General features: G+C 38.0%; 1 protein-coding gene and 1 pseudogene across 3 annotated transcripts in view; both read right to left on the reverse strand.

The window, feature by feature from the left end:
- TP63 (tumor protein p63) overlaps positions 1-22657 on the reverse strand; it is a 266039-nt gene that overhangs the window by 158020 nt on the left and 85362 nt on the right. For all 3 annotated transcript variants that reach the window (XM_020872827.2, XM_020872826.2, XM_020872831.2), the window contains exon 2: positions 406-534. In XM_020872827.2, coding sequence (XP_020728486.1) covers positions 406-534 — 129 coding nt within the window. The remainder of the gene's footprint in view (positions 1-405; positions 535-22657) is intronic.
- On the reverse strand, positions 11948-14132 carry LOC139034737 (palmitoyltransferase ZDHHC6 pseudogene; annotated as a pseudogene).

Raw genomic sequence — 22657 nt, forward strand, 5'->3', positions numbered from 1 at the left:
ATTATCCTCTTCCTAGCAAGGTGTAATGAACAATAAAATTCAGTGTTTTACTTTCTCAGTGATTATTTACAATATAAAAGTATATAAGTCTTTAACCCAAGGGAATGAATTTGAGTATCAGAGTCACTGGGGAAGTTATTTTGGGTTAGGTAGGAGAGTCCTTCTGATCCTCCAAAATTATACCACCTTGGAACAATAATGATTTTTTCCTGTTGAAAACTGAATAAATCTGTGCTGAATTTTGAACACAGAGATACTATTGGAGAGAATAATTTTTTCCCAATAATATCACCTGATTTTTATTGATTCTAAAAACATGCCTTCAAAAGCAGTACTTCGACTATCCATCACTACCTATTTATAACAGTTCATGTAAAACAGCTTTTTGGCTTATTTGCTACTTACTGTTCCAGAAAATCCCAGATGTGCTGGAAAACCTCTGGACTGAGGAATTCACTTGTCTGTGTGCTCTGGGACATAGTGGATCGGTAATAACTTTCTTTCCAAGAGAAATGGGCTGGGGTTTCTACAAACCTTAAAAGGATAAAAATGAAACTAGAGTTAGTTTCTATGTTAATGAGACAGAATATTAAAATTAAAGCATAGTCAATCAAAAACTTGAGTGAATGAATCTTCAAAAACATGCAGGTATACACCGCAAATTTTACGAGTTAAGCAACTGGTATCTCTTTAGGCAGTGGCAAGGATCCCATTTTGTGATTAAAATCAGGCAATCAAGCCTTCTATCAAAGCTTTACTTCTTAACTAGAAAAGTTACACTCTGCACCTCCACTATCCAAAATCTACATTCTGCAGATTTCAAAAATAAATATTCCCTCACTAAGTCTAACAGTGAATCTGACGTATTATTAAACCCATCTCACAAATGTCTCAATTGATTATCTGCCCATTCAGCCTCCAGCAAGTAAAAAGCAAAATCAGAAAATAAAAGTGAGTTTAGAAATCTTAAATTTTACCCTCAGCATAGTCATCCCTCTCATAACTACCATCTTAGCATCAGGCCCAGGGACAATAAATTCAAACTTTTGAATTTTATTTTTCTTTAATCACCAGTTACATATCTTAGTGTATGCGTGGGTGGTTTTTAATTGGAGTGTAGAATTCTATATCAGACTAAGGGATAAGCAAACATCTGAATATACCACAAATAAATGGTATTTCTATTTGCTTCATTTTGTTATAGGGTCCTCAAGTTTGCTTTTACTTAAAAAAAAAAAAGAAAGAAAACTTGACCCTTATACATGTGAAGGAAAACATCAGCTTTCTCAGGTGATATAGTCTCCAAATCTGCATTCTATCTGCATATCTCACCTTAAACATTTGTGATTCATTGTGATTATCAGTAAACTAATTTTACTCTAGGATGAACTTAGTTAAGCTCTTAATCATTACTGTTAGTATTATAAAGAGTTAAAGAAATAGTGGGATAGTCAAGTATCTTAAATTTGCAAATGAATGCTTTAAGTCTAGTTACATTAGATTTGCTGATGGTTTTCAAGCTTTATAGAGACACACATTCATTTACTAAAGTCAGATATACAGAGAACATCTATTATTTGTCAGGAAATTAATGGGCACTGGAAATAAAAGTAAATAAGACTTCCACCCACTAAAAGGTCCTGGTAAAGAAGTTAAAACAGGGGGAAAAATCTCTAATAAATGTGATAAAAATGCACAGAACACTGTAAATGTACAATGATGACATAAACCATCTCATCTGATAGATCAAGGAAAAAGCCTTAAATGATGAGAAGAAATTAGTCAGGCCAGATAAGGAGTAAAGTTACAGAGTTAGCAGTCTGTGATGCTATTGAAAGTGAAAGTAAATCGCTCAGTCTTGTCTGACTTTTTGCGACCCCGTGGATTGTAGCCTACCAGGCTCCTCAGTCCATGGGATTTTCCAGGCAAGAATACTGGAGTGGGTTGCCATTTCCTTCTCCAGGGGTGATGCTATTAGCTTAGTGTAAAAATTTTGGGCCGAGAATGCCAGGAGATGAAGGTGGAGAGCGACATGCTGTTTTAAAAGCTTAAATTCTTCTGGTGAGTGTTGAAGAATTTTGTAAGATATTTTTAAGCAAACTTAATATTTTGAAATAATTATAGATTCACATACAGTTATAATAAAAAATAAAGAGCACATCCATGTACCCGGAGAAGGCAATGGCACCCCACTCCAGTACTCTTGCCTGGAAAATCCCATGGATGGAGGAGCCTGGTAGGCTGCAGTCCATGGGGTTGCAAAGAATCAGACATGACTGAGTGACTTCATTTTCACTTTTCACTTTCATGCACTGGAGAAGGAAATGGCAACCCACTCCAGTGTTCTTGCCTGGAAAGTCCCAGGGACGGGGGAGCCTGGTGGGCTGCCGTCTACGGGGCCGCACAGAGTCAGACGCAACAGAAGCGACTTAGCAGCAGCAGCAGCCAGCAGCATCCATGTACCAGTTACCCAATTTCCCCCAATGGGAAGTAACATCTTACAAAACTGCCATATAATATCACAACTAGAATATTGACATTGATATGATCTTATTCAGAAATTCTAATATTATTGTACTTTCTTTTGTGTCTATTCATTTCTATACAATTTTTTATCACATACATAGGTTAATGTAGACATCTCTACAGTATTAAAGGATTTGAAGAATGAGTTTGACCTGGAATATGTCTTACATTGATAAATCTGAAAGTTGTATGGAGGAAGGATTTATAGCTTATTGGTTTATGGACAAAGTTATTTATGAGGTTGTATAAGTCCAGATAAGGCAGCAGGATGATAGAAGTGGGGGTGGGAGAAGATGGAGACAATTTTAATAATTAGTGAAAAGGTTAAATCAGATATTGTTTATGTTACTGATGGAAGAAGAAGGAATAGTAGAGGCGAGGATGACTTCAAGTTTCCAACCTTAATGAACTCAGTGGTTGATGATTCCATTAACGAAACCAATGAATACAGTTGGAATATCTGGCTTGGAAAGAAAGGAGAGATGATGAGTTCTGTCTTAGCATGTTAAGTTTGAGGTACCAATGGGATATATTAAAAGTATAGCACACAGTTGAATAAACCTTAAACTTCTGGGAGAGAAACAGGCCAAAAGATTAGAAATAGAAATCCTCATCATAGGGTGAAAAAAATCCATGAGAACAGAAGTAATGGCCTAAGCAGAGCAGGTGCAATGAGTAAGAAAGTTAACCTGATGGAGGTGGAAATAAGAGGGGACTATGAAAATTTACAATGTTCCTTATGGGCCCGTCCAGGAAATCTGTCTATAATTAGAAGAGCATCTGAAAATCCAATATCTTTACATCAAAAGAGTAAATTCATTTTCTTTATTTCTTTTGGGGAAAGAATCCAGAGTTGGTTTATATACTCCCAACTAGTGAGTAGAAAGGAAGTGAAATTTAATAAATCTAATACTGACTGAGAGTTAAGATTTCACCCACAGGTGACACTTTTGAATATGCTTAATTTTGAATATGTTCCCTCAAGTAAGACAGAAGGAGAAGGAAGTGGAGAAAATAAAAATTCCTAAGCAGTGAAATAAATGGAGGTAAACAAAGGTATGAATTATTCAAACTCCAAAATGTAAATAAGCTGTCATATGGATTATCCTGCACATGGACCCACAAGCACACCCCTAATATCCAAAGACCTTAACACCATGATTGATAACCTGACAGCCAGGTGAGTACTAGAAGGTAAACTCAGCAGCATGAAGTAGATTCTCAGTGATATTCCGTGTGTGACATTTAATATGAAAATGTACACGTTTCTTCTTAAAGATGGCAGAAATGTAGGTATAGTTTCTAAGAGACTGACAGCTAACATAACCTAGATCTTAAATAACAGACAGTATGGGGCTGACTCAAAAAGAAGAAAGGAGCTTAGATGGAAGTTAGATGCTGTCACTTGCCTCTAAAGCAGAGAGAAAAAATATCATTGACTCCATAGTCATTTAGGATTTCTATTTCTTTTACTATTTCTGCACAGAAGTTCTGGTTTCTCTCATGCTTACTCTGATGTTCCTTTGTTTCATATTTTCCTTTTAGTTTCTCTTTGATTTCTAAAAAGACCTTCCCTGTATCTCTGATGTTACAGCTAACCAGCTCCATTGCCTTGAAAATGCCCCCCAGTTGTGTGAGCCTCAGTTTTCTTGAATGTTACATGAAGGGCATCATCTCTGCTCTGCTGCCTTTCAAACGCCTGCCCAGTCCTCAGTGCTCTGGCCCACAGCGGATTTCCTGGTTGCTTATTTGAAATAAAATTTTTCTTTAAATTTTCTCGGCCTCCTGTTGCATCTCGCAAATGCTAGCTTTTTACCTATGTAACAATTACGACAAAGAATTTTAAATAATTGAAGGCTGAGTCTAGATCTCTCATCTTTGCAGTTTGATAGTTCCTTGAGTTTAGAGTGGAATGAACATGGGTATTGGAGTGAGACAGACTTGGGTTCAAATTTCAGTTTTACTACTGACATTCTATGAAGCTATGGCCATGCTACTTAGTATTTTTGTACCATACATTTTTCAGCTATGCTTCCTTCACAGAGTGGTTGAAGGCATTACTTGAAAGGCTTACCTATAGAAAATGTGTTATACATTTTTGTTTACACAAACAATGATTGTGTTTACATAATCAATACACTGATTCTATTAGATCAAATACTATATAATTTGTATCCAGGCAATACTTACTGAACTAAGCTAACTGAATAGTGTATTTGAAAGGTTTGTCAAAGTTTCAAAAGTGTCACACAGATGTATTGATAATTGCATTAAACTGGAATCATCCCTCATTTCAATTCAGTTCAAATCTTGCATTCTGTATCTGTATCCTTGGACCAAAACAATGCCCCATCACCTCTCACTTTCTCCTAGGTCACCTTTGTCTCAGGCTTGCAACATTAAATTAGGCAGCTTCCTCCCTCATGGCCTCAAGCATCAAGAGGGCTTTATTAAAAAAGATGAGGGTGGGGTGTGATATAGATTTGTGATTATTAAATTGTTTCATGAAACCTTAGGTGTCTCAGAGTATTCACATATGTAAAGAAATGGTCATATCAGTAGATCTCCAGAAACATATCTGTTCTTAATACAATGAAGTTTGACTTTTGTCTGTTTTCCAAGTATTAGGGCTCTGAGCAAGATTTCATTTGAAGAAAGGACTCTGTTTTTTTTTTTTTTTTTTAAATCAATTGTCTAGCTTTCAGGATATTCAGGGTCTCTTCTGCAAACCCAGTATTAATTTCCATTTGTGAATAAATATGCAAAATATTTTTGAGAGAAAGGAAGGGAAGTGATCAGCTGGTATCAGAAGGCATGAAGTAAGTCCTACCTATCTTCCAATGTTTTGCCTTTGGGTGAAATCTCTATATTAATTCAGGGCTTCCCTGGTGGCTCAGTGATAAAGAATCTGCCTGCCTGCCAGTCAATTCAGGAGACGCGGGTTCAATCCCTGGGTGTTGACTGGCCTCAGGAGCAGTCCAAATCATACAATTTCTTTTGTAATTTTAGTTCAGAAACATTCCCCTGCTTTCAGTTTACTCTGCAATTATTAATTGTCATGCTTAATTTTAAGGATGCTGAAGAGCACCTTGATGTCTTTTAGTAAACTGCCTCTTTATTGAACCCAACAGTGCCCAAGAGCCCTGGAGGAGTAAATTTACTCAAATACTTGAGGTAAACTCACTTCCTGGAAGTCACCCACATAATCTAAATCAGGCCCATTAAGAACTTTTTTTTTGGAAGGAAATATTTTCTTTTCAACTTCATGTTGAAAAATGACCAGTCTGTTCCTTCTCTTAAAGTCAAACCCCTCTTACAGCTTCACTTTTGACAGACAAAGCTTAAATGGATAAGGGGAAAGGGCGGGAGAGATAATTTAGGAATTTGGGATTAACATACATAAACTACTACATAAAAAATAGAAAACCACCAAGGACCTACTGTATAGTATGCCCCAGCCCCCAAATTCTCTCATTACAGTCAGTGTATCTAATATCAATTCATCAGTTTTTAACTCTGAGGTGATCTTTCCCTCTCTTAAGTACTGAATGTTCTGGCTCATATTTTGTGTCCTTCTTTTATTCATAGGTATTTGCTGCCTTAAAGGTAAGGTTTCTCTGATTTATAGAGAGAAATCTTTTCTTATACTCCCAATTCCCACTGAACATACTTCCTGCCTTCATTTCACTTGTCAGAATTCTCTTCTAACCTGCATATATGATCATCAGTCTTCCCCACACAGGATTTTTATCAGGTCACTTTTCCCTGACTCAGAATTTGCAGTCACTCATCTTTGTGCCCTGGACAAAACCTAATCAGCTCTGGCAGTCCATCATTCTCTTTATTCTTTTGAAAAGACCCTCTTTTCTAAAATATTCAGCCAGCCACATTCTATATCTTGCTTGTTTTCAGCCAAGAATCTGTTCAGATCATGATCTCTTATACTCCACTATGTTCCCACAAACTTTATTGTTTACATTTGCCAACATCCAGTGGAAAACTCAGCTCAGAAGGGCTATTGCAATAGACTGAATGTTTGTGTCTATCCCAAAATCCATATGTTGAAACTTATTGGAGGGGAGGTCTTGGGAGGTGATTAGGTAATGATGGTAAAGTCCTCATGAAAGGGATTAGTTCCCTTAAAAAGAGGCTTCACAGAGTTCTCTTGCCGCTTTCACTATGTGAAGTTAGCAATCTATGAACAAGGAAGGGAGACCTCATCAGACATTGAACCTGCTGGTGCCTTGATCTTGGACTTACCTTACCATATCCCAGAACTGTGAGAAATAAATTTCTGTTGTTGACAAGCCATTTGGTGGTATTTTGTTATAGCCACTGGATGGGTTAGGCCAGTGACAATATTTTCTTTTTTTGTTTGAGTTCATTTCCTCAATTTGGCACACTTTAAGCATTCTTTCCTTAGTTAATTCTATTATAATTTACTCATGTTGAAACGGCATTGCCCCAACTAACAAGTAAGGAACTGGAAGTCAAGAACCATGTTATTAATTTCCTGGTTCTTTACAACACAGAGTTGTAGAACAACAATAGCAATGACAACAAAAACATTGGAAAAGACTTTATTTCTCAGCATCTATACTTTCTATAAATGAGGACTCACAGGAGTTTTAATGATAGTCCCATATGAGTATAAAGGTCTAGAAGGACTGTGGAGAAATTGAATCAGAGGGATTTTCTTTATTGAGGAATGCACTAGATTGAATTTAGATAAATAAATTCACTAAAATCATTCTATGAACTTCTATGTATTTTTTTCAATCACTTTTCTGCAACTGTATTATATATTTATTGGTCTTTTGACAGTTCTCCATCAGAATGCAAAGTCATTGAGAGCAACAATTGCCTTGTTCACTTCTGCATCCCTAGAACCTATTACAGCACCTGGAAATATAGGCTTCCACTGCTTTCTGAAAATATCTCATTCCTATGAAACTGAAAGGTTTCATAAGCAAAGAATATCCTTTCCTTTCTGAAAGTTCTTGTTATGCCACTTCGCCAAAGAACTATGTTAGTGTTGGTTTTCATGAAAGAAATCTGAAGACTTTTTTTTTGCTTTTAAGAAAAAAGCCATAGGGAATTTCCTGGTGGTCCAGTGGCTAAAACTCCATGATCCCAATGCCAGGGGCCCATATTCAGTCCCTGGTCAGGGAACTAGACCCTGCATGCTTCAACGAAGACCCAGAGTAGACAAATACATTAACAAACAAAAATATTTTTAAGAAAAGAAAAAAGTCATTGCCATACTGATGGAGGTATTTTTATACCCCTCTCCTACCACTTCCCCCAAATTTCTAATATTTCAATGTTGGCTATTGCCTTAGCTCTACTTGAGAGATATGACAAAATTATAGTTATGAATGATTTAGAAACTTCCACATTATAATCTCCCAAGACAGAAAATTGTATGAATATGTCTTTGTATCCCTACAAGTACCAGAATTCCTGACATAATAATATGGCATTTATAAACATTTGATGAATGAATGAAAGGCCTTGGTTCATGCAAACGAACATGGTTAGTATACAGATACAGATCAGATTGACTCTTGAAGTCTTCACTCTTTATGACAAATCACAAAGATTTCTAAAGAGGGAAGTGGATGTTTTGTAGCAATACGAGAGACAGAAAAAAAATTAAAACCAAGAATGGAAACAAAGAGATGGGTATATCCTCAGAAGCCCCGGAGGACTTTGCTGTAATGACACAACCCAATGAATAAGGTTTTCAGTGGTAACTCTGAGTCATCAAGTATTTTCATGTCACACACTTTCTTGGTTTGGTGGTGGTCTGACTCTTAACAACCCCAGGGACTGTAGCCTGCCAGTCTCCTCTGTTCACAGGATTCTCCTGGCCAGAATACTGGAGTGGGTTGCCATTTCCTTCTCCAGGGCACCTTCTCAACCCAGGAATCAGACTCAGGTCTCCTGCATTGCAGGCAGCTTCTTTACCAACTGAGCTATGACGGAAGCCCTATTCTTGGTTTAGAAGGATAGCAGAGTATGTATGCCTTATTTTCAGAAATATCTACATTACAATATAAAAAGGAAAAAATGCTATTTAAACAGTTTATCTAAAACACTCACCTATGTGGAATGACATATTTTCTAAGGGATCGTTATAGATAAGTTTTGTCTTTTGCTAAATCATTATGGCTTTTTGTGGTTCCTGTCTGATCAGGAGAACACCTTTTGTTACAGTCTAGTTTTGTATTTAGTTTCCATTGAGTGGTTGGTTGTTTGAGATAAGAAAGTCATTTATTTCAGTTTTTGGCTCTGTGGCTTCACAGTATAGCAGAGTATCTGGTACAAGGGTGGGGTGGGGACCAAGTCAATACTTATTGAACTAAGTATTTGGAAAGTTGAAGTAAAATAGTAATGCCAATATCTAGAGCAGAAATAACAGGTAATATTTGATTGCGTCTATGGGCAAGGTACTCTGCAACATATGTGGCATATATTAATTTTCATAATATCATGTAAATATCAATATTATCCCATTTTCCAGATAAGAAAACTGAAACCTAGTCATGCTTTTCCTCAAGATCACATGGTAACTGGGAAGATGGCAACTCAACAGGTCTTAAGGATTTGACTTCAGAGGCTCTATTCTGTTATTTACAAAGTCAGTCATTTGTGGAAAGTTATTCAGCCTCTCTGAGCCTCAATTTCCATATCTGTCACAGTGAAAAGAGAAGAGTACCTATCTCTCATGGAGGGGGAAGGCCTCGGATCCTGGTTATTCCACTTCCCCAGCAAGGGGCAGTAACTGCCACAATCCACTGCTCTACAGATTCACTGGTTTGTATTTGGAAAATACAGAGTCCCTGTCCATACCTCCAAGAGATTCTACTTCAGGTAATCTGGAGTGAGGTCCAGGAATCTACACTTTAGCAAAACTTCACATGAAAACACACAGCTTTGCAATCCCCCTGAAATCGATTCTGTTGCAACTGTTAATCAAAAAATAGAGCACCTTGAGAAATCTGCATTTTCTCCAAATCTGTACCCTTAAATAGGTATTATCACAGTCTTATTCAATAAGATTTTTTTTATCACTTGAGTAACACAGTATGGTATAATAATTATAATTACTATTATAGAACACATATCACATGTTAGACATTGTTCTAAATGTTTTACAGATAGCAATGCTTGTAATCTACCCAATTACCCATAATAAAGTGGACTGTCATTATCCTCATTTTAGAGATGAGGGAACCGAGGCACGCAGATGACTAGTAAGTTCCCTAAAGATGCACACTTGATAAGGGAGGGCAGCAGGCTGTGCCATTTACCATTACACTGTGAGGACGCTACCAGGACAGAGGTCAGAGCCCCAGCTTATAGGTGATCTTGGCCAAGTCCCTGACCCTCTATGGGATTTGCAGTCCTCCTCTGTGAGGTGAGGAGGCTGACACTGATGATCTCTAAGGTCCTCTGGGTCCAAAATTCTATTATTCATTCTACAGGAGGCTTTTGACCTTGTTATCTGACGGACCAAGACCTTAGAAATTCTGACCGTAAAACACTCACACTTCTAGAACTGCCCCATTATTATCTTTACTTTACCTGCCAATTCAAAAAAACTTCCTTTTGAGTAATCTGTTCTTTGCCACTCTTTCTTGCTGAGGAAACCAAATATTCTTCAGCCCAGAGCCTGTAGATTTGTCTTTACAGTTTCCTTGGAAGCCCTGAAGCCTTATGCTTAATCAGGCTTGCAGAGTGCTTCCACCTGAGTCCATTTGAACCTCATTACCCTCCCCAATAGGCCTCTAGCCTCTTGCTCTTTTTCCTTTCCTCTTGAGCAAAGGCCCTCTTCTGGCCTAATTCATCCTCAGTAACATCTCTCCAAACTGTTCACCTTACCTCTCCACTTATGTGCGGTTGGCCTATTCGAGGCTGAAACTTTTAGCTTCTTTTAGTCTCGTATTTCTCAAACCTGGTTACACAATAGAAGAGATGAGATGCTCAAAATATAGATGGATGGGCACTCCTACAAACCAATTAAGTCCAAATTTGGAAGAGCGGAATCTGACCAGGAGTACTATTTAAAAATTCAGGAGTTCCCCAAGAGCTGCTAACGGGAGGCATTAGTTAAGAACCACTGGCGTCTAGGTCCAGGGATTTTACAGTGGGGAATATAAGCAAATCCGAATCACCTGGGCTGCTGGCTCACCCTGACTCCTAGAGAGGGAAGTCTGGGCATGCAAAGCAAATAAGGGGACAGCCTACAGGAGGTCTAGAGAAACTCCTTCACGAAGAAAGGTTTTAGCTGAGCCTCCAAAGCAAGATGGTTCACTACGCTTTCCTGTCATCCATCTTCACAGAATAACCCAAAGCTCCTATTGCATCTTGCTACAAGTTAATATTTATAATCATAAAGAGCAATTCAGAGGAAAAAGCACCCAAGGGGAATATACATATTCTTTTTGCTGCTGTGTACTAACTGGCTGGGTAACTTTGGGGGAAACCCCTTTTTCTTGCAAGTCTTGATTTTCCCCCATATGTAAAGCAAGGTTATTGGATTACTAGATAATCACCCAGCTTCGTTCCTATTTTATTATTCTACTATTTTAAGGCCCCAACACTATTGTTCCTTGACTATTATACAACCAGGCCCAGTTTTGCTACATTCAGCTGGCACCAGACTTCGACACAAAGCTATTTCTGACCCTTGGGGAAGACTGCCCCTTACAAGTCAATGACAGGGCTGCAAAGACTCTCTGCCTCAAAGTCCCTCAGTAGGGAAAGAACTACTGCTGCCCCAACTGCAGTTCACGCCTCCCCTCCAGAAAAATCTTCCTTCTGTGTGCTCTCTGATAGCATCCCCATCTGATAACAATCACCTCCTTTGCTTCTGGGCCTCCCACTTCCTACAGGCAGCCTGCCTTCATGAATGTGACTTGGAGAGACCAACCTTTCTAAGGACAGGCCCTTTCTCTCCCCCATCCAGGTGCCCAGGCCTGCTAAGAAGGTGGATACAGAGTGGTAGCAGTTTTGCCAGGTGAGCCTTTGGTATTTGCTTGCTTTGTCTTAGTGGAGGGCCAAGTCTATGAGGAGGTGCTGGAATGGTGACTATGAAGCAGAGAAGTGGTAGTTGGAGTCTCTCCCTTTCCTCCCTGTCTTTAATGAAGAGGTATATTATATAAAAGAGTTGAAGGGAGAATGGCCTCTGAGACTATCTACAATGGTACCCTTTCTGGGTACTGTGTATACATATGTATATTTTACAAATAGTTGCAATAAACTTAAGCTAATAATGGTAATAAAAATCATAAAGGTAATATTTGACTGGATTAAAAAAAATAAAATCAGGAATGTTGATAGATTTTTTTTTTTTTTTTTTACAGAACAAGCCATTGATCTTTATTTGATTTGACAAAATTATCATTATTAAAAGACAGGTAATAAAATCTGAGCTTATATTGAATGTGACAAATTAATTTCTATAGTATCTAGAATATCAGAAATTCGGCCGAGGGGGAAAGAGGATAAAAGCATCGCGTGCAGATGCTCCTGGTAGAGGGGGATCTCTATCTGCAGGTCAGGTCCACCACGTGCAGCGCACACAAAATCCTAGAGAAAATGCAACCGACTCACTTGGGTGAAGTGTTTTTCCTTTGGGGAGAGGAGAGGTGGCAGAGAGGTGCAGGACTTCAAAGGCATGTGCAGAATGGCTTCTCCATTTCAAAGTGGTAATAAAAATATTTAGATCATGGCACTAGGGCACCTTTGAGGAAAAGAACACCTTAACCAGAGTAGGCTCATTGCATAATTCTTTAGTAATACGTACAGTTTTCAAGTAATGGAGCAGACTGAGAGGAATTTTACTTCAAAAGTGGCTATCTATTTTTCTTCTCGCCCTCTGGGGCTTGATCTGTTTTGGCGTCGCAGGGGCACTTTTCTACACAGTTTCTAGGGAACCATCCTCTTATTCTTGAAACACCTTCTAAAACGGAATCATCAAGAATTTTGTCTCCATACAATCAGTACCGTAACCCTCTTGTGGCTAAGATGAATTCCCCTTTCTGTAGCCTTATCCGAGGCTCTTCAGTGCAGGGGCTCGTGAAGAATGTTTTAATTCCTCTATTCAAAGGACAGCAGGTACCACTATAATCTTCTATCACTTTATACCGGACACTTCTGACTCTTTTATCTGCTTTTTGTTTCAACTGTTCTATTGTTAAGCTGTACTGGTGACAGCCTTCTCTTATTGGCCAATCCAGTCCATCTCCTTCAGGGACCCCTGACCATGTGAATACTTGTTTGAAATTCTTCCATCTACTTCCCATATCATAAGGAAAAACAAAGACTTCATCTAGCTGATAATATTGAATTCGATCTTTAGCCTTCTCTTCAATCCATGATTCAATAGAAGTTTTGTTTCTGAGAATTATTTTCATCTGGATAAAAAACAACATCCCAACAGCTATGGTTGTTCCTAAAGCTAATCCCAAGGCAAACAAGGTGGCAGCAAATGCAGCTAATCCAAAAGGAATAATTGGAAGAGGGTCTCTCCGGGCTGCACTCATATCAATCTTGACCGTGTTCCACCCAAAGGAGAGCCGATTATAAAGCTGCGTATACATTGTCATAACAAAAATAAAGGCAGCGTGAATACAACCCAGTGGTGCTAAAAGGAGGAACAGTGTGAAGGAAGCATGATTCTGGTAGCCGCAGCAGTTGTTGATCCAAGGACAGTGATGGTCCATCTTCATCACACATCTGTTACACTTTCTGCAGTGGTGTGACCGCGGTGCCTTGTATGCTTGGCAGACTTTACAATATTGGAGGTACACGCTATCCTGAGAATTTTCCGGTTTCCACCCCAGAGGGACGAAGCCAGGACCAACAAACATGGCATTGAAGTAATTATAAAGAATCATGACAGTCCAATTTATCAACATGATGAAATTCACACTTCCTCCAGTGGTATGTAAGGGCCAATACCACAACACAGAGTCAATCATGGCCATGGTGGAACATATTGCTATAACACCAAGGGCTATAATGGGACCCCAGTGACAAAGTCTCTTTAATTCTTGGAGATTTTCAAACTTGACAACTGAGCAGAATGTACCCATTTTGGTGAGGAAAAATGTCTTTCAGTTTTTAAACAATTACAGATTTCCTTTTTCTGTGCACACATTTCCTTATGCCACAAGTCCGTGTGTGTTTCTTAATTGTCATGTCTTCACGTTGTGGGATGTTAATGCAGATTACGCCATTTTCACTGTTAGACACTTTTTATCTAGGAGAATCCAGTACCTTGGTTTGAAACTTAATATTTTGGTAAGGGTAGTTGGTCTCGGCTTCCTGGAGATGCTGGCCTCATTCGGGTGGGGCGATGACCGCAAAATCACGTCCACTGCTTTGACTCCCACCTCGGTCCGGTCCTCAGTGCCCGCTCCTCGGCCATCGCATTTCTGGGGCGGCTCGGGCTCATCCGGAGCAGACTCTCTCCCACTCGGATAACTCCGTCCTGGGTACCCCCGCCCAACGCAAGTAGAAAGTAAATTCTGTGCGCTAGAAGCTGGGGTGCGCGACCAGCCACGACCAGCGCGTCTCTCCGCCAGCGCCCTCGCAGCTTCCAGGAATGTTGATAGATTTTGACCTGGTTTTTAGTAGCCTAGATTTTCCTTCTCTGCCCTAGTTCTTACTTCTGAATTTGGGAATGAAGGAAGGAAAAAAGGGAAGAACTAACTAATTTAGCATGGGTAGTTTGATCAATCTGCAAAATAAAGTGCTCTGAGTCAGAGGAGATAGTGTTAAAACTGAAAACTTTGTAGTTTGGGCTTGCTGGGGTAGGGGGATTTGGCATAGCAAAAAAGATGAATAGAATGTAGTATGTGAAAATGTGGGGAGAATAAAGAAGAAAGGAACTTGCCATTCAAGGTTATGAATTGCGTCTTCTTTAATATCCTTCTAGAGACAAAGAATAAGTGGGAATTTTAAGAAATGAAATGAATAAAAATTATTTTAAGTTCTACTTGATGACCCTGTGCTTCGTAAATGACATTTCACTTAGAGATCAAATCCAGGCTGGTCATAGACACAAATAAAACAAATGAAAATGATATTAAAGGCATTTATCTAAATTTCAGGAAAGATTTAAAAAACAGTAAGAAAAGAATAGGCCATAATTCCATAAAAAAAGACTCTCAAAGGAAATTTTACTTAAGAAAAATGGAAGCGTCTCATCTACAAAAAAGGCCTATAAACTACTATCTACAAATCTACCATTGCCGGATTCTGTAAATGAAGGTTTTGGAGCAGAGTCCCTGTTTAGGTGCAATGTATGGCCAATGTCACACCACTCTGCCAGAGTTGAGAAGTTGTGACAGAGGCTGTGGGGCCTGCAAGGCTGCCAATATTTACTATTTGACCTTTAACAGAAAATTTTGCTGACCCAGACCTACAAAATAAAATTTTAACTGCATAATCCTCAATACTTCAAGTTATAAAGGGGAGATGGGGTAAGTGCATATCAGATAGAATGTTTATAAAAATGACATGAGGACATAACAGGATTTTGGATAAATTAGACTTGAAAGAGTACCTATGAAGTATGGGCACGTGACCAGGGGAGGACAGGTGAGCCTGATGGGGGCTGCACACACAGGTTAGGAAACTGAGGACTCAGAATAAGCCAAGTGCCCTCCTCCAGCCCAAAAAAGCTACAGATATGTTTTAAATTAGATGATAAGCACCCACTCCAGTGTTCTTGCTGGGAGAATCCCAGGGGCCGGGGAGCCTGGTGGGCTGCCATCTATGGGGTCACACAGAGTCAGACACTACTGATGCGACTTAGCAGCAGCAGCAGATGATAAGCACAAATTTAAAAAAAAATTATTACCAGGAGGAGTACAATTTCTCTAGGTACAAGTCCCCTCACTGCCACCAAACCAATTCAAAAAATTTTTATTTATTTATTTTTTCAGTAACCATTTTTTGAAATATAGTTAAATTACAATTTTGTGTTAGTTTCTAGTATACAGCAAAGTGATTCAGCTATATATATATATATATATATATATATATATATATGCATTCTTTTTCTGATTCTTTTCCACTATAGGTTATTATAAGACATTTAATTAGTTTTCTCTGCTATACAGTAAGTCCCTGTTTATCTATTTTATACATATTAGTGTGTATGCATTAGTCATCAAAACACTGTTTTCTATGGATTGGTTTTTCCCTTTTGCACCTTTTGCCTTTGCCACTATTTTTTTCTTGACCATCCTCTTCAATTCTAGCAACTGAGAACTCTTCCTTTTCTCATTTAGTCACATCTATGGCTGAGAGCCATCCAAGTTCTTCATAAGGAACATTTAAATAAGAGATATTTGTTTATCTAAATCCTCCCTATATTTCTGTTTATGTTAAATATGCCTCTTTCACAGCCATCTACAACGGCTGCTTTTTCCCCTCTATGATAAGAAATTCAAGGTAAATTTCAAAAGTATTTCCACTTTCAGTCTCACATTCATAGATTCTCTGTCCCCTTGGAAAGCCAAATCACTCTTAGTTGGCTGACTTCAAAATGGTATGTTTCTTTAGCCATGTGATTATTTTCTCTAAAAGATTTCTAAATAATACAGCAAGGATCTTTTATGTAGCCTGCTTAATGTCATTTACGCAGTATTCTCAGGTTTATTTTTCCCTGTAAGCATTTTGTTCCAAAATAAACATAAGATCACTCTTATTCCAGGAATTTGTGTTTTCTTCAATCATGGCTTTCTGGTCAGTGCAAAGTTGTCTCTGGTTATTTCTTACAGACACCTGTAAATCAATGTTTTTGAAGTTCCATTTCTAGATCTACTTATGACAGATCCTTGTAGTTTATTCTCTTATAAATTAGCACTTTCTGTTATTCCAACATGCATAACCTCTCCATCTAATTATTCCCTTGTGTTTTTTAATCTGCATTTAACGATTTTTTATTTTAGCTTCCTGGAGTCTGAGGGGAAAAGCAGATATAAAGAGCGTTCTCCTTTTCTACATTAATACATTTTCGAATTTACTCCCTTGCATATAATACATTCATTTTTTCCTACTAAATCTATGTCTTCCCTTTCCAAACTTAAGGTGAAGAATGACTTTTGGAAAGAGAAAGGACACTCAGTCGTGTCCCAGTCTTTGCAATCCCATGGATTGTAGCCTGCCCAACTTCTCTGTCCAGGGAATTCTCCAGGCAAGAGAACTGGAGTGGGTTGCCGTTTCCTTCTCCAGATGATCTTCTGTATTCAGGGATTGAACACAGGTCTCCTGCATTGCAGGCAGATTCTTTACCAACTGAGCCACTGATTGGAGGCTGGATCCAATTTCAAGTTAACAGGAAAACAAAACAGAAAAAAATTACTCTAAAGAAAGGGACTTATCCAGTGCAGAATATTTATCCTCAGGCCTAATTCCCAAATTTTATGGAAACAATAAAGAGTTTAGGAATTGGACCATCATGATTACTTTTGATTAATGAAACCAACCTCATTTAAACAGCATATTTGTCACCCTGACTTCAGATATTCTCTGTGACCTGCAGGCTTGTGAGGTCATGTTGTTAGTGTATTGCGCTTAGGAAAATTTAAATTCAGCTTATTTGTGTTTAAAAAGCTATAGCTACAGTTATATGAAAGCAGTGTATCAGTTTTCATTTCTCATTTCATCCAAATCCTTCTAGAATTACAAACCCCACACCTTTGTTTTCAAAAACTTTATTCATTTATTTATTTTTCAAAGTTATTACCTTTGTCACAAGTATTACAATGACACTCTGTCTCAAATGAATACATGATTTGATCCATGTGAAAGATAATACTGAATGCATCTTTATTATGAGATTATCTATAATTGGCCCACAAAATAGTAGGTATGTGTGTGTTAGGAAGGTTATTGAAGTAGTAATAATTATTTACTTTTACAGATGCTGAAACATGGGAGTAGCTTTAATGCAGAAAACATTGTGTGTGCATATCCACATTTGTTGATTTGGTTACAGTTGCATTTCAGAGGTTATTATGGTCGATGATTTGAGACAGAGCTAATGATACTTGGAGAGTCTTACAACTCCTTCTGGGAGGAAACAAGTGGAATGATAGGTAGATGGACAGAAGAAAAATTTCAAACAATAGATTAGTGTCACAATAGGAAAAGAATGTTAATGCGATCACTATTGTTTTTGGGGGGTCATTTTCAAAGGTTCACCTGCAAAATTCAAGTTATCATAACATTACTCAGTCTAGTCACAATAAGAGCCATAGATTTCTTGCATCTCCAGTGTGTTTAGTGATATTAAAGCTGAAAAGTTCCTTTTCTTTTTATTATTTTTTAATTGAAAGATAATTGCTTTACAGAATTGTGTTGTTTTCTGTCAAACCTCAACATGAATCAGCCATAGGTATTAAAATTCAAAATAATTGAGGAACGATATAAAATGTTCAAATGATCACACTGTTTCCACAATGTGTCCGAAGTCCAGTGACTAAGAATTCGAGAAAACTTTTTGGATGTAAACTCATTACAACAAAATGTTCATTGCAGCACTGTTTACAATAGACAAGACATGGAAGCAACCTAAATGTCCATTGACAGATGAATGGACAAAGATATGTTTATGCATACAGTGGAATATTACTCAGCCATAAAAGGGATGAAATAATGCCATTTGCAGCAACATGAATGAACCTAGAGATTAACATACTAAGTGAAGTCAGTCAGACAGACACATACCATATGATATCACTTATATGTTGAATTAAAAAAACAATACAAATGAACTTATATACAAAATAGAACTAGATCTACAGATATAGAAAACAAGCTTATGGTTAACAGTGGGGAAAAGGATAGGAGAATAAAATAAGAGTTTGGGATTAACATACACATACTACTATATATAAAATAATTAACCAACAAAAACCGTCTGTATAGTGCAGAGAACTATGCTCAATAATTTGTAATAACCTATATTTTGTAATACATATAATAATGTATACCTGAATCACTTTGCTATACATCTGAAACTAACATAACATTGTAAATCAATTATACTTCAATAATAAAAGTGGCAAATATATATATTCATGAAATGGAGCATTATTCATAAATGGGAGCTATCCAATACAATTAAAGATACAGAACCTAAAGTTCCATAGGTCCATAACAGGAGCCTGGAACACTAGTAGGGACAGGAATTTGGGAATTCTAGTTTTGCCACAATACAGATGGTTGACCTTGAACAAGTTACATATGCTTCCTAAACTTCAGTTTTCTTATTTGGAGAACAGAGATACAAACACATAACGTGTTAGGTTGCTACAAGAGTAAAGTGTTTAGTACAGTACCTGGAAGGAACTCAATAAAAGGGAAGTAATGGTTATCCCTGTTGTAAACTGTGGTCTAAAGTTAAACATTCATCCCCCTGGGAATGGTGAATCACAGGGGTTATACTGAGGGGCATGGTTCAGTTCCCAGGAGCCTCAGTATTCACAGAGGCACTGAGTTATTTCTCAGACAATTTTATGGTCTCTTGATTTTTTTAACAAAAGAAAAACAAACAAGCCAAATTGCTGCACAGAAACTTATACAGTAATAAATCTTTACTATTCTGCATTAGGGTTCATTGTGGTTTAGGTACAGACCCAAATTCTTCACATGGCTAACTGTTCTAATTTTTAGCACCAGATTTATATACCATGGTGGCTGGACTGCAAACCACCACAGAGATGGTGTCAGACTCAGTACTTACGACCTTATTAAGGGTATAAAGTCATTTACCATAAACGGCAGTAGGAAACTGTAAAAACTGGCTGCTGACTTAACTTACCTAGTAGATCTTTGTTGATCAAGATATGTTCTCTAGAAGAATTAAAGTAACACATTCATAGGTAGGTCAAATGTATCTTCCCTGAGAACTTCATCTTTTAGCTGACCAGAATATACCTTACCTGATCTTTGTTTTAGAGTAAAAGCTAACTACAGTGAAAAATAAATGCCATAATTTCAAAATAGATGACATAGTCAAAGTTTATTTCTCACTATACTGTCATAGGTGGATATTTCCTTTGGGGTAACTCTTTTCTACACCTGGGTGCAGCTTTGCTACAACTTCTAGACAGAGATTTTGAATTCTTCCATCTAGTGGCCAGGCTATCATCTATGGCTCAAAAAATTTCCTCTGAGCCTTATCTATCCAGCCTGGAAGTGAAGAGAGGAGGAAAGAGGAGATAATGGGAAGGGAGGGAGAGAGAAGGGGAAGGGAAGGTTAGAGAGTAAGCAAAGGAAGATCCTGCTTCATCGTGGCTCAGTTGGTAAAGAATCTGCCTGCAATGCAGGAGACTCCGGTTCGATCCCTGGGTCAGGAAAATCTCCTGGAGAAGGGAATGGCAGCCCACTCCAGTATTTTTGCCTGGAGAATTCAATGGACAGAGGAGCCTGGAGGGCTACAGTCCAGGAGGCTGCAAAGAGTTGGACAAGACTGAGTGATATTAACACTTTTCCCTTTCACTGTAACCTTAGGAAGTCTGAAAGTAGCATGCAACACTCCTGCTTATATTGCGTTGGTTAGAACAAAGTCATATGTTCATATCTAACTTTAAGGAACTGGAACATATATTTATGCCCAAATGGAAAATAATAACATTTTGTTGGACACAGATCAAAAAACTTTTTCTTGGATTTGTTTGTTTGTTTTGGTTTAAGACAGTACTCTTAATAAAATGTCTTTTACATAAATAAAGAGGTGTGTGAATATAAGTGTGTGTGTGTGTGTGTGTGTGTGTGTGTGTGTGTGTAAAACTGACTCATTAATCCTGAGAAGCATGCTGAAGGAAATCTTGGGTATTTATTTACCCCTTTCTCTCATATTCTCTCCCAAGAAACCAGTGCCCTCTCTTTTTTTAAGTTACTTTGGAAAGGTGTAAGGATGTTCCTCCACAAATGGGAATCTACCAAAGACTCTGATATACACCAAAGAGAGAGAAAGTCTTCAAAGAGAGGTCTCCAAGACCCAAAAGAAGTCACTTAAACAGAACCAAAGTGTACAGAATTTCTAGGCAGTTGACCATAAATGCATATCTTATTAAACTGCTACCAAAGCAAGATTTTTTTTTCTATACTTATCCTTTGATTGTGGATATATTGTTCTCTGATATATTCTACAGCTTAGACAATGAACCTACATTATTTTAAGGGACCAGAGCTGAGTTTCTAATCTTTCTGCATGTATCTCTGAAAGCTTTCAGGACAAGCAGAGCACTAGGGTTAGGATAGAACACTGGGGACATGACCACCTTGCAAAAGGGCAGGGCAGGGAAAAGATGAGCCCAGAGCTTGAAGAGTGGACACTCGGAAGTTTACCAGTGCCCCTTCTACATTCCAACTTATGAAGGACCTATGTTATACATCTCTCTCAGATGCACATGCACAATTCCACTTACATGCTGTCTTTAATGTGCCTATAGGTAACAATGGCATATCATTATCATATAAACCAACTTTACCCAGATTGCTTTTGGATTTCAGATGTGTCAAGCAAAAATGGGAACTATTAAAATTATACTTTGTAGAGAATGAAGACTAGGCTTTACCCACTCTTTCCATAGTGGACAAAACATTTCACTTGATCAAATGTTTCTTAACTAGTGATCTGTAATGTCCCTCAAAAGGCTTAGAGATTAACTTGTACCTATTATATTATTATTGACTTATTTATTAATATACTAAGCAATCGTATATGCTATGAAAGCATTACTCACAATTATGAAAAGGGGTAAAAATTTTTTGAGGTAATATATATAATATAATCAGCTTAGTTCAGTTCAGTTACTCAGTCATGTCCAACTCTTTGTGACCCCATGGACTGCAGCATGCCAGGCTTCCCTTTCCATCACCAACTCCTGGAGCTTGCTCAAACTCACGTCCAGTGAGTCGGTGATGCCATCCAACCATCTCGTCTTCTGTCATCCCCTTCTCCTCCCACCTTCAATCTTTCTCGGCATCAGGGGCTTTTCAAATGAGCCAATTCTTCATATCAGGTGGCCCAAGTATTGGAGTTTCAGTTTCAGCATCAGTCCTTCCAATGAATATCCAGGACTGATTTCCTTTAGGATTGACTGGTTGGATCTCCTTGCTGTCCAACGAACTCTCAAGAGTCTTCTCCAACACCACAGTTCAAAAGCATCAGTTCTTCAGTGCTCAGGTTTCTTTATAGTCCAACTCTCACATTCATTCATGACTACTGGAAAAACCACAGCTTTGACTAGATGGACCTATGATGGCAAAATAATATCTCTGCTTTCTAATATGCTGTCTAGATTGGTCATAGTTTTTCTTCCAAGGAGCAAGCATCTTTTAATTTTATGGTTTCAGTCACCATCTGCAGTGATTTTGGAGACCCCAAAAAATAAAGTCTTTCACTGTTTCCATTGTTTTCCCATCTATTTCATGAAGTGATGGGACCAGATGTCATAAGCTTTGTTTTTTGAATGTTGAGTTTTAAGCCAACTTTTCCACTCTCCTCTTTCACTTTCATCAAGAGGCTCTTTAGTTCTTCTTTGCTTTCTGATGTAAGGGTGGTGTCATTTGCGTATCTGAGGTTATTGATATTTCTCCCAGCAGTCTTGATTCCAGCTTGTGCTTCATCCAGCCTGGCATTTCACATGACGTACTCTGAATATAAGTTAAGTAAGCAGGGTGACAATATATAGCCTTGACGTACTTCTTTCCCAATTTCGAACCAGTCTCTTGTTATATGGGGTGTTTAATAATTGTCTCAGTCAATTAGTTCTAGACAGGAAATTGTAAGTTATCTGTTCAGCCTTGTTACTTATAAGATAATAATTTTTGAAATATATTTATTTGCTTTATGGCAGTCTTCAAAGTCTGATCCTTTCGAAAGAGGAAATAAATCAGGGATATGCGAAGCCTGACTCTTGAATCTGCCACTGGATCAGTTCTTTGATGGCACAGCACAGTTAAGATTATTCCCTAATGGTTTCATGTGAAAGAGACTCACCTCAGGAGGTAAGTGATTTATCTAGGCACTCAAGGAGAAAAAGAAAGGAATCAAAAGCTAGTCTTCTGCTCAAAACCAGATGTTCATGCACAG

Source organism: Odocoileus virginianus, chromosome 4, assembly GCF_023699985.2.
Source record: "Odocoileus virginianus isolate 20LAN1187 ecotype Illinois chromosome 4, Ovbor_1.2, whole genome shotgun sequence".
Lineage (NCBI taxonomy): Eukaryota > Metazoa > Chordata > Mammalia > Artiodactyla > Cervidae > Odocoileus > Odocoileus virginianus.